The sequence below is a fragment of the Ovis aries genome, chromosome 4, assembly GCF_016772045.2.
Source record: "Ovis aries strain OAR_USU_Benz2616 breed Rambouillet chromosome 4, ARS-UI_Ramb_v3.0, whole genome shotgun sequence".
NCBI lineage: Eukaryota > Metazoa > Chordata > Mammalia > Artiodactyla > Bovidae > Ovis > Ovis aries.
Window position 1 is genome coordinate 21,552,800 of NC_056057.1, and position 13,578 is coordinate 21,566,377.

At 37.4% G+C, this 13,578-nt stretch overlaps 1 protein-coding gene across 1 annotated transcript in view; it reads left to right on the forward strand.

Moving 5' to 3' along the window:
• Positions 1–13,578, forward strand: part of SCIN (scinderin) — a 78,535-nt gene that overhangs the window by 11,269 nt on the left and 53,688 nt on the right. The window contains exon 3 of the mRNA XM_004007756.5: positions 3,395–3,556. Coding sequence (XP_004007805.2) covers positions 3,395–3,556 — 162 coding nt within the window. The remainder of the gene's footprint in view (positions 1–3,394; positions 3,557–13,578) is intronic.

Below are 13,578 nucleotides of genomic sequence, written 5' to 3' on the forward strand. Positions count from 1 at the left end.
TTAAACTTCAGAAGTAAACTATTAAACTAGAATTCTGACTCTAGTCTAGAGACTATTAAATATGAAACTATTCCTTTTATTTAATTCACATGAATTACTTTTATGTCAGATGATCCTGAAATATACTGTATATTAGTGAATCCAAGATTTAGAGTAAGCTGGGGCTTGTATTACTAAATGCATGTACTGTACCGTCATCCTGGTTATGAACCCATTTCTGTCACATGTAGCTTGTTTGCCTCAGGAAAAACAGGTTTTCTGTGCTCAGTTTCCTCAAATGTGCAACAGGGTAACAACAGCTTTCCTGTGTCGGTATCATAAGGATTAGATTAAATGATAAAAATACGTATGTTATAGTGCATATGCAGTCATTTGAGACTCATGCTTATTAATTCTTCTGGTATTAGTGGGTCTTCTGAAATGAAATTTCTGGAAATATACTTAAAAGTGGACATGACAAAAGTAATTTTACAGTTATTGAATAATTGTCTTCTAATTGTCAACATTAAAAGCACCACAAATCAGCATTTTTGAGAAAGAGGATATTTGCACATAGAGGTCAAATTTATCAGCAAAAAAATCAGTTTACTATCTTATCATTAGTGACATTAACCAGATGGTAACATGTGTAGTTATAGCTAGACTTGATAGGAGATGTGGAAACAGAGATCATTTTACCTCCCAGAACAGCAAAGATTATTATTATTATGTTATACTTAATTTCATGCTTTTAGGGATGTACTAAGCACTTTACATGTATCATCTCATTTAATTAAAAAAAAAAAGCCCTGTAGTACAGTTTATATCATTATCATCCTATTAAGATAAGTAAGTGGACGCTTAGAGAGCTTAATTTGTGAAGGTCTCATAGGTGCTATATGACTGAATTGGGTGACTGACTCCAGTGCCTAAGCTAGAAACTGATATTAATGATGCTTTCAATATAAGTAAATGGTTCAAATGTCTGGATGAATTTTTTATTTAAGAATACCTTTTGAAAAGGATATTGTGTCTATTTGAAATGAGTAAAACTTGGCAAAGTCTACCATTACCAAATCAGCAATGGTCACATGTAGTTGCCATATGTAGTATAAAGATGTAGCTAGGAAACGTTGAGACCATCTTCCCATGTCCCATGTCATTTAATTGTCTTGTGGTTTTTTTGCTCTGTGAAGTTTTATAGGGAGTTGGGGAGGAGTTATAGAGGATTAATTACTTACTACTGCTTCCTTTTATTATATCTCTGGCGAAGCCCCTTTCCCAGCTTGAACAAGACCCAGCCCCAACTGTGGTTGCTATTTATAGCAACAATTAGACATCTGTCAGCCAGTAAAACAGTATTTAGGGTGCCCTTGGTTTAGAAGATCATTCACCTTGCTTTCATTCTGTAAAGTAGGTAGAAGGAGACTGGGTGTTTCTAGGGTTCATTCAAGCAATGTTCACAGAAGAATTAATTACTTTCTGATATGGATATATGCGAAACTTGTTTTTTGTTCATTTTTGGCATCAAATATTAGAGACAAAATTAATTTTTAAAATACCATTAAATGTTCACAGACTATATATATATATCACTCTGATAGTTCACTGTATGAAATTATCCTAATATTATATATTTATTTTCAGCCTAAGTCAACTCTCTATTTTATGACTTTTTTCAGAGCACAGTGTTCTTACACTATTTTTTGTTATCAGATCACAGTATAATTCTTATTTTAAAAAATTAAAATGGCCAAGCATAAGTAATATGTAGATGAAAAACTTTATTTTTATTGTATACTACTTGGTGCTGTCAAGAAATATGGCGATCCTTTTAAAATTATGAACTGGGAAATTATTATGTGTTTGTAAAAGCTTGTGGTTATAGTTATCCTGAAGTCAATATTTAAGCCTGTACTAATAAAACTTTTATATTCATGAGGGCCTTTTGGAAAAGCGGAGAAGTTTAAAAGTCATTGGAAATTTAAAGAATGTGCTATTAATTATATATGAAGCTTGACCTCTTTCTTTGTATATGTTGATGTAATAAACTTGAAATTTGCATTATTTAATAGACTTCATTTTTCAAAGATTTTGTTTGATGTGAGCCATTTATTTTTAAAGGCTTTATTGAATTTGTTACCATATTCTTTCTGTTTTATGTTTTTGGTTGTTTGGCCCTGAGGATGTGGGATCTTAGCTCTCCAACCTGGGATTGAACTCGCACCCCTGCATTGGAAGGTGGAGTCTTAACCACTGGACTCTGGGGAAGTCCCATATAGACTTTTTATACTGCTAATTTTCTTTCCATATTATCATGGGAGGACTTTGATTAATAAATAACAGATTTATTTCCACTACACCTTTATTTTGCAAATTCAGTTCAGTTCAGTTCAGTCGCTCAGTTGTGTCCGACTCTGCGACCTCATGAATCGCAGCACGCCAGGCCTCCCTGTCCATCACCATCTCCTGGAGTTCACTCAAACTCATGTCCTTCGAGTCGGTGGTGCCATCCAGCCATCTCATCCTCCGTCATCCCCTTTTCCTCCTGCCCCCAATCCCTCCCAGCATCAGAGTCTTTAATTATGGAAGTAAATAAATATTGTTGTACCTAACATTTTAATTCAAGAAAAGAATGAAAAGCTTGAAAAAGCTGAAAGCTAATTTCAAATGATGCAAGAAGACGTGCTTGATACAGTTCATCTTTTTTCGTCACCATTTCTTAGTTCAACGTGGTTGGACTTTGATTTTCTTTTTGTTTTGATGGGGATAAGCAACCAATTTAGACTGTAAATACTTAGGCCTGGCATGTTTTGTAAACTCTTTTTACCTAAATAAATAGATAAATAAGATAGGTGATTACTTAATGTAAAATCAAGGACTAAGATTAGAAGCAGCCCATACCTGGCAAGCACTCAGGTCCTTCCTCTGTGTTGAAGCTGTGACCATGGGAATTTCATGCTGCCTGGTTCCCGGACCCCCTTCGTGTATGCTTGTGACCTCTGACTCTCTAACCTCCTATCACCTTTTCCTCTGAAATCCTTATCTGCCTTCTCATTCAGTGTTTTGAGAATCATTAGTTCCCCAAAGGAAAAGAATAACAACTCTTTTCTGTTTATTTAGCAGATTTTATATATTGCGGTATTAACTGGAATGGTTAAAATAGGAAGGACAAATATTAACTGGAATATTAGCGGTATTAACTGGAATGGTTAAAATAGGAAGGACAAAGCCTAAAATAAAACAATTACCTATTGATTTGCCTGTGGGAAATTCTCTTCTGTGTATTTAATTTTTCACACGCACTTGGCTGTTTTCTCTTGGCCTAGCAAGCAGTTTGGTACCAACACCAGCGGTTTTCTAAGCTGCCGTGTCAAAGCCTCATCTGTTTTGTTTTCTTTCTCTCACTGATCAGGCTGGAGGTGTGGCGTCTGGATTCAATCATGTGCTTACAAATGACTTGACCGCTCAGAGGCTCCTGCATGTGAAAGGTCGCAGAGTTGTCAGGGCCACGGAAGTTCCCCTGAGCTGGGACAGTTTCAACAAGGGTGACTGCTTCATCATTGACCTTGGCGCTGTAAGTTTTATGCTTACCTGGAAATGTCTAGAGGAAGGTAGATTATCTTCAGATCAAATCAGATGTATGTGTTGTGGAAGATACTCACTTTTTCTACACACTAGAAAGTGGTCATGGCTACGTGAGATGCAGTCATATCATATGACTAGTTGGCAAGTATTTAAATGACACATAAAACTTCAGAAGTTTTTATTTCTTTTGATAAACTTAATTAGAATGGAGTAATGATTTAGTTCTTCCTACCATAGAACAGAAATTGAATAATTCTTAATATATTTCCCCTTCTTCTTGAACAGAGCTTCCTCTAATTATTTTTGTCCTGAAATGTGTGTGGGAAAACATTGCTTGAGGGGGAAATTGATTCCCCCAGGAAGCAAAGATTCTAGAATTTAGCATGGACGTAGGATGAGTGTAAGTAGCCTGCCTGAAGGGTGTAGGGAAAGTGTTTCAACAAATACTAATATATCCCATATATCCACACTCATAGTACTATTTCGTACTTGTTAATTCTCTCAGAATTGTTAGAAGGAAAGGCACAAGTACAAATGTCAAGCATTATTTTAGTGGGATGGGCAATATCTGACTTAAGTCTTTAAAACTTTGTAAGGTTTCAAAAGTAGAAGGGGAAAAAAAAAAGTAGAAATAAAGGGTATTTCCTACTACTGGAAACCACGTGCAGTGGCAGGGTTGCCCTTTTCTTCTCCAGGGGATCTTCCCAAACCAGGGATCAAACCCATGTCTCCTATATTGCAGGTGGATTCTCTACCACTGAGCCACCAGGGAACAGTGATTCCTACCTAAGTATTTTGTTTTTCTGCCTCTCCTTAGGCAGTATGTTGGGGAAGAGCATCAGTCAGAGGCCAAAAGAGTTTATTTCATGTATATAGAGAGAAGTGATACTAAGGAATATAAAAATGGAACTACACAAAACTCAGTGTGAGCAGTATTAAGCTGGCAGGAGCACAGAAATTGAATATGCTAAGGTTGTAAATGATTTGGAAAATGACCCAAATTTTAAACTGCATTGGGTTCTCTAAGAGTCACCTCTACTTTTATTACTACTAGTGTATAATCCGACTGTCTTGGATTGTACTAGCTGTGTGCATAGTTGAGAGTATGCTACTAATGCCCAAAGTACAATTCCCAGTGTCACGTTTAGACATCTACACGCAGAATGGCAGTATTCTTGCCCTGTATTTCACAGTGAAGTTCAGGGAAATGTCCTTTTCAACTTTAGATGCTATCCTGTTGCCCTAACCAGACTTCCTAACCAGAAGTCCTAACCTTCATATCTAGGCAGAAAACAGATAACTATTCTCTCTCTCCACTCACCAGCAAGCAAAATCATGCCATATAAATAGATGATCTGGTGTATTAAGCTGTGCATTTCCAAAGACAGTCACAGCACTTGGAGTCTCTCACAGCTAATGTACAATAATTAATTTTCTCTCTTAACTATATTTTATAGCCCTTTATCCCTTTATAATTTACAAAGTCTTTTTATATATAAGGTGATATGGTTCGTGGAGAAAGTGGACCTCAGTTTTCATCAAGTTGAATATAATCTCAGGTTCTCGTCTATAAATTTGGGTATTTGATTAGATGTGCTCTGGGGTCCGTTAATACTTCCCATTGATAATGTAATTCATCATTGCTATTACTTGAAAATATTTCTTTCCTAAAAAAAAAATTTATATATAATGTATTTGCTTTGCAAGTGCAATAATCTCTTTGTCATGAATAGTGTCCAATTGAACTTTCCAACTCTCTACTCTTTCATGTTGAGCAAGTCATTAACATCTTTGAGCCGTAACTTCCTTGTTTTTTTTTTTTTCATCTTGACTGTGGTTTCTAGTGACATACTGATCTCAGCTGATGATGATTCAGTCCCGTCTGACACACAATCATATCTGAAAATGGCAGTTACCATCCCAGTTTCCAGAAAAAACCACCTTAGAAGATATGAGAAAGTCACTTGCGTTAAAGCAGGTTGAGCAGCGATCTGGGATGAGACCTGAATCTTTCTATTCATAGTTTACATCCTTTGCATTCTATGAAGTGTGGTATGGCTCTATACCAGAGTATCTTGCAACAGTTTCAGAATCTGCTTAATTCAGAATAGATTATGTCTAATCTGGCTTAGAATCTACTGATATTAGTATTAATAATGAGATTATTTGGCTTCCCTGGTGATTTAATGGTAAAGAATTTGCCTACAGTATAAGAGACACGGAGATGCAGGTTTGATCCCTGGGTTCAGAAGATCCCCTGGTGGAGAAAATGGCAACCTACTCCAGTAGTCTTGCCTGGAAAATCCCATGGACAGAGGAGCCCAGTGGGCTATAGTCCATGGGGTTGCAAAAGCGTTGGACACGACTGAGCAACTAAACAGCAATGAAATTGCTTATTATTTTATTGAATAAGTATTGAGTTTCCACAATGGGCTGCATAGTTCAGTGCTGTGCTAGACTGATTATAGCTCTGGTAACATGCTGTCTTCCCATAGGTAACACCTGTCATAGGAATATTCCCCATAAATCCAGGCTCATGTCATAGGGAAGAGTCTCTATAAAAGGTTCAAGGACATTGATCTATTTAACAATAAATTTTCTTTATTTTATGTAGTTAATATTTCCAATGACTTTCAAGTTCTCTCCTGCTCTCGTGGCTGATTGGAGACATTTGGGATAATTTTCTTACATACTTGAAGCTGATTCCCTCTTATGTTGTGAAAATTTCCCACCACTCCTAGAGATATCCTAGTAGGATTCAAGCTCTGAATTCCTAAGTAGTTTAGAAAAAACACCCACATGACCTGTGTTTATATTACTAACCTTTAACCAGTTGGTATGTTGCCAAAAGTTTCTAAAAGGTAATAAGATCTTGCAATTACCTTGGGGACTTTATTTTTGGGGTGTGTCACAGTCAGCCAAGAAGAATGGAATCAAAATCTCTGTCATAATATTTCAATAGCAGTTATTGAGTTAACTATTTCATGACCACTTTCTGCTTTAGTGGGCACAAAGGGAAGCCAGTGCTGTTACTGAAGCCAGTGTGTTTCATGACCCAGGTATGAAGAAGATAGGTTGAACATCTCAAGCTGTCATTCAGCTAAAGCCACATGGCCAACACCAAGGTTATGGGTATAACCGACATCCTGTATCTTGATTGTTTTTGAGGAAAGTGAGCTTTTTTTGGATAAACAATCACTAGTATTAGGTGATGTGGCATATACCTTAGTAACATTTGGTGTGATAGGATTTTAGACTACAGTAAATATTCCCTAGGGGCTTCCCTGGTGGCTCAGCAGCAAAGAACCTGTCTGCCAGTGCAGGGATGAGGGTTCGGTCCCTGGGTCAGAAAGATCCCCTGGAGAAGGAAATGGCAACCTGCCCCAAGATTTCTTGCTTGGGAAATCCCATGGACAGAAAAGGCTGGCAGGCTATAGTCCATGGGGTCGCAAAAGAGTTGGACCTGATTGCGTGACTGCACAACAACAATGACAAAATATTCCCCAGACATGACAGCATAATCTTCTCAACCTAAAGCATGAAATTGCAAAATTATTCATTTAATCACTTTGGAAGTTAAGAAAATTATCATTTTAGAGGATGATTTGGATAAGTTGTCTTATATTTAGTGTATTTTCAGTAACTAATATGAGACATGGCTAAATTTCAGCAATTTGGAATTTACCGAATTATTGGAAAAATGCTTTTGAAATATATATTTTAATGTTGCTGAATTTATGAATCAGTACTCTCCCACTATTTTTAAAGATATGAGGAATTTGTAGAAATTAATGACATCACAGCTTAATATTGCAACAGAACATCTGTAACCCGAGAATGTGAGTGATAATGAAAAAAAGCCCATGTTCTCAAAGTTTGGCATCTGAAGTTAACTCTTTTAGAAGTGTGTATCAGAGCCAGCCACTAGTGGAGAATTAGGTTTCAGAGAAATAGGAATCTGTGCTGAATTTTTTTTTTCTTGTTGGTTATCCATTTTATTTACTTTAAAAAAATTATTTATTTTAAATTGAAGGATAATTGCTGTGGTGGGTTTTCAATCATGCTGTTCTGCACGTTCTGTTCCCTTGTTAACTTATTTGGTGAGTTATGCAGTGTTGCCCTACTGCCTTGCTATTTATAATCTCTCCTGCCCTCTCTCATAGTCATCTGCTTCAAGAAAGCAGCCTACACTTCCTCATTGACCAGACCTGGCCTTCAACCCACGTCTTCTGACTTTCACTCCCACCGTTTCTTTGAAACTGTACTTCCTATGAGCATCAATGCCTTCTGCTAAATCCAGTGAACTCATTCTTCTACGAGCCTCCTGTGCTGCAGTTGACACTGCGTTGTTGTCATTAAAGTGCATCAGATTATCCCACCCACCCCCTCCCCCGTCCCAGAGGAAGGGTATGGAATGTTAATGGCCTGGGATGGGGAGAGGGCTGAGAATGAAAGTGTGAGTCTGGCTTCCAGTCTTCAGCCTCCCTCCTCTCTAACCTTCCTAGAGGCATTGACATTTTACTGAATCTTAAGTGCTGGGCTTTGACCTCTATCCTAAGGCATTTGCTGGAATGTATCCTCACTTTGGTCTTCTGAGATGCCCACATCTCCACGGCAAGGCCCTTCCCGGTTCTGTCAGCCGCAACCGTACCCACCCTAAGGCGTTCTGCTTAGTTTTTCCTATGCCACATAAAAGTTGTGGGAACAGTGTGTCCAAGTTGTTGCCAATACCTGTTAGTCCAACTGCCTGGACACTGTCCAGAGTTGTTTCTGCTCTCATGCTCAGCATCACAGATAAATGTATGACCAACATGTAGGACAAGAAGTTTACCAAGCTCTTCTCAAAGATTCATTGCACCTGGTCATGTTTCCTCGTCCGCTTGTAATGACCTACTTTTTTTGGACCAGACAAACTAGACTTACACTATTTCACACTGCTGCCCTCTTGGTGGTTCCTGCAGTGCACTCTAGTCCCTAAGGCCAAGACCGTGGTTCTTGATATACACATCTGACTTTCTAGACCACATCCTCACTCCTCCCCTGCAAAACCCTTAACTCTGGCAAAATCAAGTTTCTTTTAAATTAAAATTTTGTTGGCTTTCAGACTTTTGTCTCTAGTATGACTTACAGAGGCTAACTTTAAAACTGAAAACTGAGCAGAATGGTCTTTGTTCTGGATACATTTTTCCTTACTCCAAAGTACTCCACTAGATCTACTGGGGACAACAAGAAGACAAATGGGGAAGATCAACCTAATTTTAAATCTGTAGAATTTACTCTGCAGTAAAACTATGGACGAATGGCATTTAGTGTGTTCTTAGCATGTGTTGGGTGTTTGGAATATAAAGAGGAAAACCAGATAGCCTTTGACCTCAAGGTGCTGTGAAGTGGTGAGAGACACAGACACATACACAAATCAGAGTATGATCAGGTAGAATGTTAGAAGCGCTGGAATAGAGCTACACGCGTGCTGTAACTGGAGAATCGATGAGGGCACTAAGAAAGATGGCTCTCAAGGTATTAGGAATTATATTTTAATTCTCAATCATGGTTTCACACTGGAATCATTTAGAAGAGGTTTTAAGAGTACTGATAGCTGTGATTTGATTCCTGGGATTCTGATTTTAAGGTTTGGGAATGGGCCTTTGGTATAGGTTCTTTTTTTTTTTCCTTAACTTTTAACTTTTTTTGGCTGTGCCACATGTCACATGGAATTTTAGTTCCTTGACCAGTGATGAAACCCATGTTTCTGCATTGGAAGTAGGAAGTCTTAACCACTTGACTGCCAAGGAAGTCCTAATGTAGATTCTTTTTAAGCCCCACCCCCAGGTTATTGAACATTCCCATTTCAATATGGGAAATGTCTAAAGGTGCTGGGAAGTTCACAGTCATATGTCTAAAGAACAAATAAGTCAGTTAAAAATAGTTGAGTCACCTACTTATGCGGCTGGTGGAAATTATTTTAATAAGATGTGACTACAAGACTTCCTTGATTTGCTAGGTACTTTGAGTAGAACACAATCTCACCTTCTCTTCTTATGAAAAGTTTGCCCCAAAAGCTGTCGCTTGGTCCTGATAAGTGACATCACTGCTGCAGCCATGCTCGAGTTGTCCAAGTCATTTCCCCCCTTCCCTGTCCTCCAGTACCCATCCAAGGCATGGCTGACCCTCCCTGTAGACTCTGGTCTTATAAATATCCCTCTGTTCCTCTCTGCTTCTCCACCAGCACTGCTCTGTCCTGCCTCACATGCAATTCCTCCTTTCTGGTCGCTCAGCATTCTGTGACCACCCATACCCTCTGCATCCATCTTCTATCCTTCAGTCAGAGATGCTTTTAAAAACACATATGAACATGTGTACACCCGTGGCAGATTCATGTTGTTGTATGGCAAAACCAATACAATATTGTAAAGTAATTCGCCTTCAATTGAAATAAATACATTTAAATTAAAAAAAAACAGATGCATGGCATTGAAAGATATTGAGGTAGCTTGACTTTAAACAACAACAAAATAGAATATAAATGAACATTTGTTTATCCAAAAACTAAAAATCATGTTTTAAAGTTTAAAAAAATGGAGATTCTTGGAAATATTGTGCAAGTTAATATCTTTTTTAAAGCAATGCTTAAAGACCCTTCAGCCTAGAGGGATATCTGAATGAACTTCTGTATTTGGTTAACTAAGGTAGGTCAGTGGTCAAGAACCTGCTTGCGATGCAGGAGACACAGGTTTGATCTTTGGGTAGGAAAGATCCCCTGGAGATGGAAATGGCAACTGACTCCAGTATTCTTGCCTGGGAAAATTCCATGGACAGAGGAGCCTAGCGGGCTACAGTCCATGGGCTCACAAAGGAGCCAGACACGACTTAGTGACTAAACAACAACAAAGGAAAAACTAAGCACTGGAAACATAAAACCGATAGAAGCAAGGAGAGTAGGAGGTCTGTTCCTCCCACCCCCCCGCTTTTATAAACTTTTAGATGTATTTAGAATAAATAGCTTGGAAAAAGGAGCAAGTCCGTGCTGAGTTCTTTGCCCATGTTATAAGTCATCATCATTGGAGGGTTCCTTTAAACTCAGCTTCTGAAATCTTGCCTCCCTTCAAGGGCATCATTAACCATTGTTTTATTTCTGCTCTTATTTCCTGTCCACAAATGAGGTTTGGCTACACTCTGATGTTTGACTTGTTGGCTCTGACCATGTAGTTTAGAGGAAATTTTCGAAACCTCTGGCCTGCCCCCGGTGTGGTTGTTTCCATGAATACCACTCACTTTCTTTTATTTCTTGTTACTGGTGGTCCAAACTAATTGCCAGTAACAGAGTGTCTTTACTCCCTTATTTCTTCCAACTATCCAGAATAATTTTACTTTCCTTAAATAGTTTGTACATTAAGAGTTAATTGTGGCTTCACAAGTTTCTACTTGAGATGTTCATGAGCAATACATACATCAGCAAATTTCAGCCAAAATTTAAGTGGACTTCAGTCTGAATTGAAGGGATAATTCCATATTTACAGGGAGTTTTTATGTCCTTTCCCGCCAAAAATGTAAAGTTTGGTGTTGAGTTATTAAAGTCTCTAGGATCTTAGAAGATAAAATAGTTGCCCCTGAAACTGTATTTGCTTTATAATTTTCAATGTCCAGTACACTTAAATCAGATTTACAAAAAGTTTATCTAACTACCACTCAAGTATTATAATCAAAACAATTTAAATTATAATGAAAACTTTTTCTGTTTAAAAATACACATCAACCTATCACATCAGTTATATTTTTTAGCTCTATACAGAATTTCTTATTTTTTAGCCCTTGTCCTCTAAAAAAAGGTTAAGTTGAATTATTAGGGGAGTTTTTCAAGCATGGGGCCAATTGAGTACAAGGTTTCCTCATTTGCAGAGTGGTGAAGTAGTCCTGACCAACTGCCTCTGAATAGGGTGCATGTTGGGCTGGTGAAGCTTATTAATAGTGCTGCACACACGCATTTCATCACTGTAGCACTCTGTTAAAATGAGATGTCTTAAACACATCACCTACATGTGGTAAAATGTGAACTGCTCAAATTGAATGAATTGCTCAAATTCTGTTCCAAATTTAAAATATATTTTAGTGTCCATAATTGAACAAACTATGTTTGTATAAAAAACACAGTGTTGAATGAAAAGTGTTTTTATTAACTTAAAAAGTTTTAACTTTATTTTTTAATTAACTTTTTAAACAGTTCTGGCTTTTAGCAATTTAAAGTCCATATTTTATTGCATTTCTTGTCTAAGTTAATCACTGAAAATTAAATCTAGTAAATAAACTATGTTACTTCTAGAAATATCACAAAATAAGGTGAAAATAATAAAAGAGTAAGCATAACACACAACATTTGTTTTCATCCTCAATAAGAAATTTTTTGGCAATGCTTTCTTTGATGATTTAGTCTTCTTTGAGTTAAAAAGAAAACTTCACTTTTAAAAGTTTTATCATTTTTATGAGTTTTTCCTAGATGTGTTTTTTCTATCTTAAAGGTTGAAACTGGTCTCTAAGCAATGGTGAGGAATATTTTCTAAAACTAAATTTATCTGTGAATTGATACTGCACATAAAAAGCTCTCAAAGTTATATCATAGAAAATATTTTGGGGTCCAAGGAATATTGTAAAATTCTATGTTAAGTAATAATATTTATAAAATTATCATTAACTATAATTCATTTTTAAACATATTTTACCAGGCTTCCTTAATGCTTTACAAACACTAATAAAAACTCAGTTCAGCCGCTCAGTTGTGTCCAACTCTTTGCGACCCCTTGGACTGCAGCACACGGGCTTCCCTGTCCATCACTAACTCCTCAAACTCATGTCCATCGTGTTGGTGATGCCATCCAACCATCTCAACCTCTGTCATCCCCTTCTCCTCCTGCCTTTAATCTTTCCCAGGATCGGGGTCCTTTCAAATGAGTCAGTTCTTCACATCAGGTGGCCAAAGTATTGGAGCTTCAGTTTCAGCATGAGTCCTTCCAATGAATATTCAGGACTGATTTCCTTTAGGATTGACTGGTTTGATTTCCTTACAGTTAGTGTGATTTTATATAATTTCTTTGAAGTAGGTAAGAGGTCATTTATAAAACTAAAGTAGGGAGAATATAAACATCTATTGGATTAATATAAAAATACAGAGCAAATCAGTAATGAAAGTGGCTAACAGTCTGAGAAATCTTGAGAGATAACGTCTTATCCACTTCTTATATTTCACTGTAATGTGAATATTAGAAGTTTGTTCTCTCAGATCTACTAAGAAAAAAATCAATTGCAAAATATCATGGAACAAGGTAGAAAAGCTAAGAGCCCAAGTGCACTGGCAGAGTAGCCTGCTTTGCTTCATGGGGTAATTAGAAATGATAGATTCCCTGCAACACCTGCTGGGTGCAGTTTGCTCGTAGAGACCAGCAGATGTTTCAGCCCTGGTTTAATGCTTAGAGTTATCAGGGGAGTGTCAATAAACGCAGTTGCCTAGAACACACCTGAGAGTCCCTAAAGGGTAGGCTCAGATATCCATATTAAAAAAAAAAAATCACTATCCTACTCTAACATCTGATTTTAATGCTCAGTGATAAGGTGTTGGCAGATCATGGGGAACCATTTGTTTTCACTGTTTGTAATTGCTAACATGGACCTAGTATTCAAATCACCTCTAAATATGAGTCTCATATTCAGAAGCCCAGGTGTAGAAAACAGAAAAAAAAAAAAAAGAAGAAGGAAAAAAACCCCACTCCCTTAAGCATGTTGAATAACTAGATCGGATTCTGAAATGGAGGGAGTTGCAAGGCACAGTCCCTTTTACTTTTATGAATTCCTAATAGTTATATTTTATTCTTGAAAAGGAAAGTGGAGCAGATGAATAAGGAACATGGGAGTTGGGGGTACAGCTTAAGGGGTTAGAGAAACTGTTATTGGCCTGTGTGCTGTGAAGTTGCACCCCCACAGGGAGCCTGCCCAATTTTAGGCAATAGTAAGCTATCTTTGAAT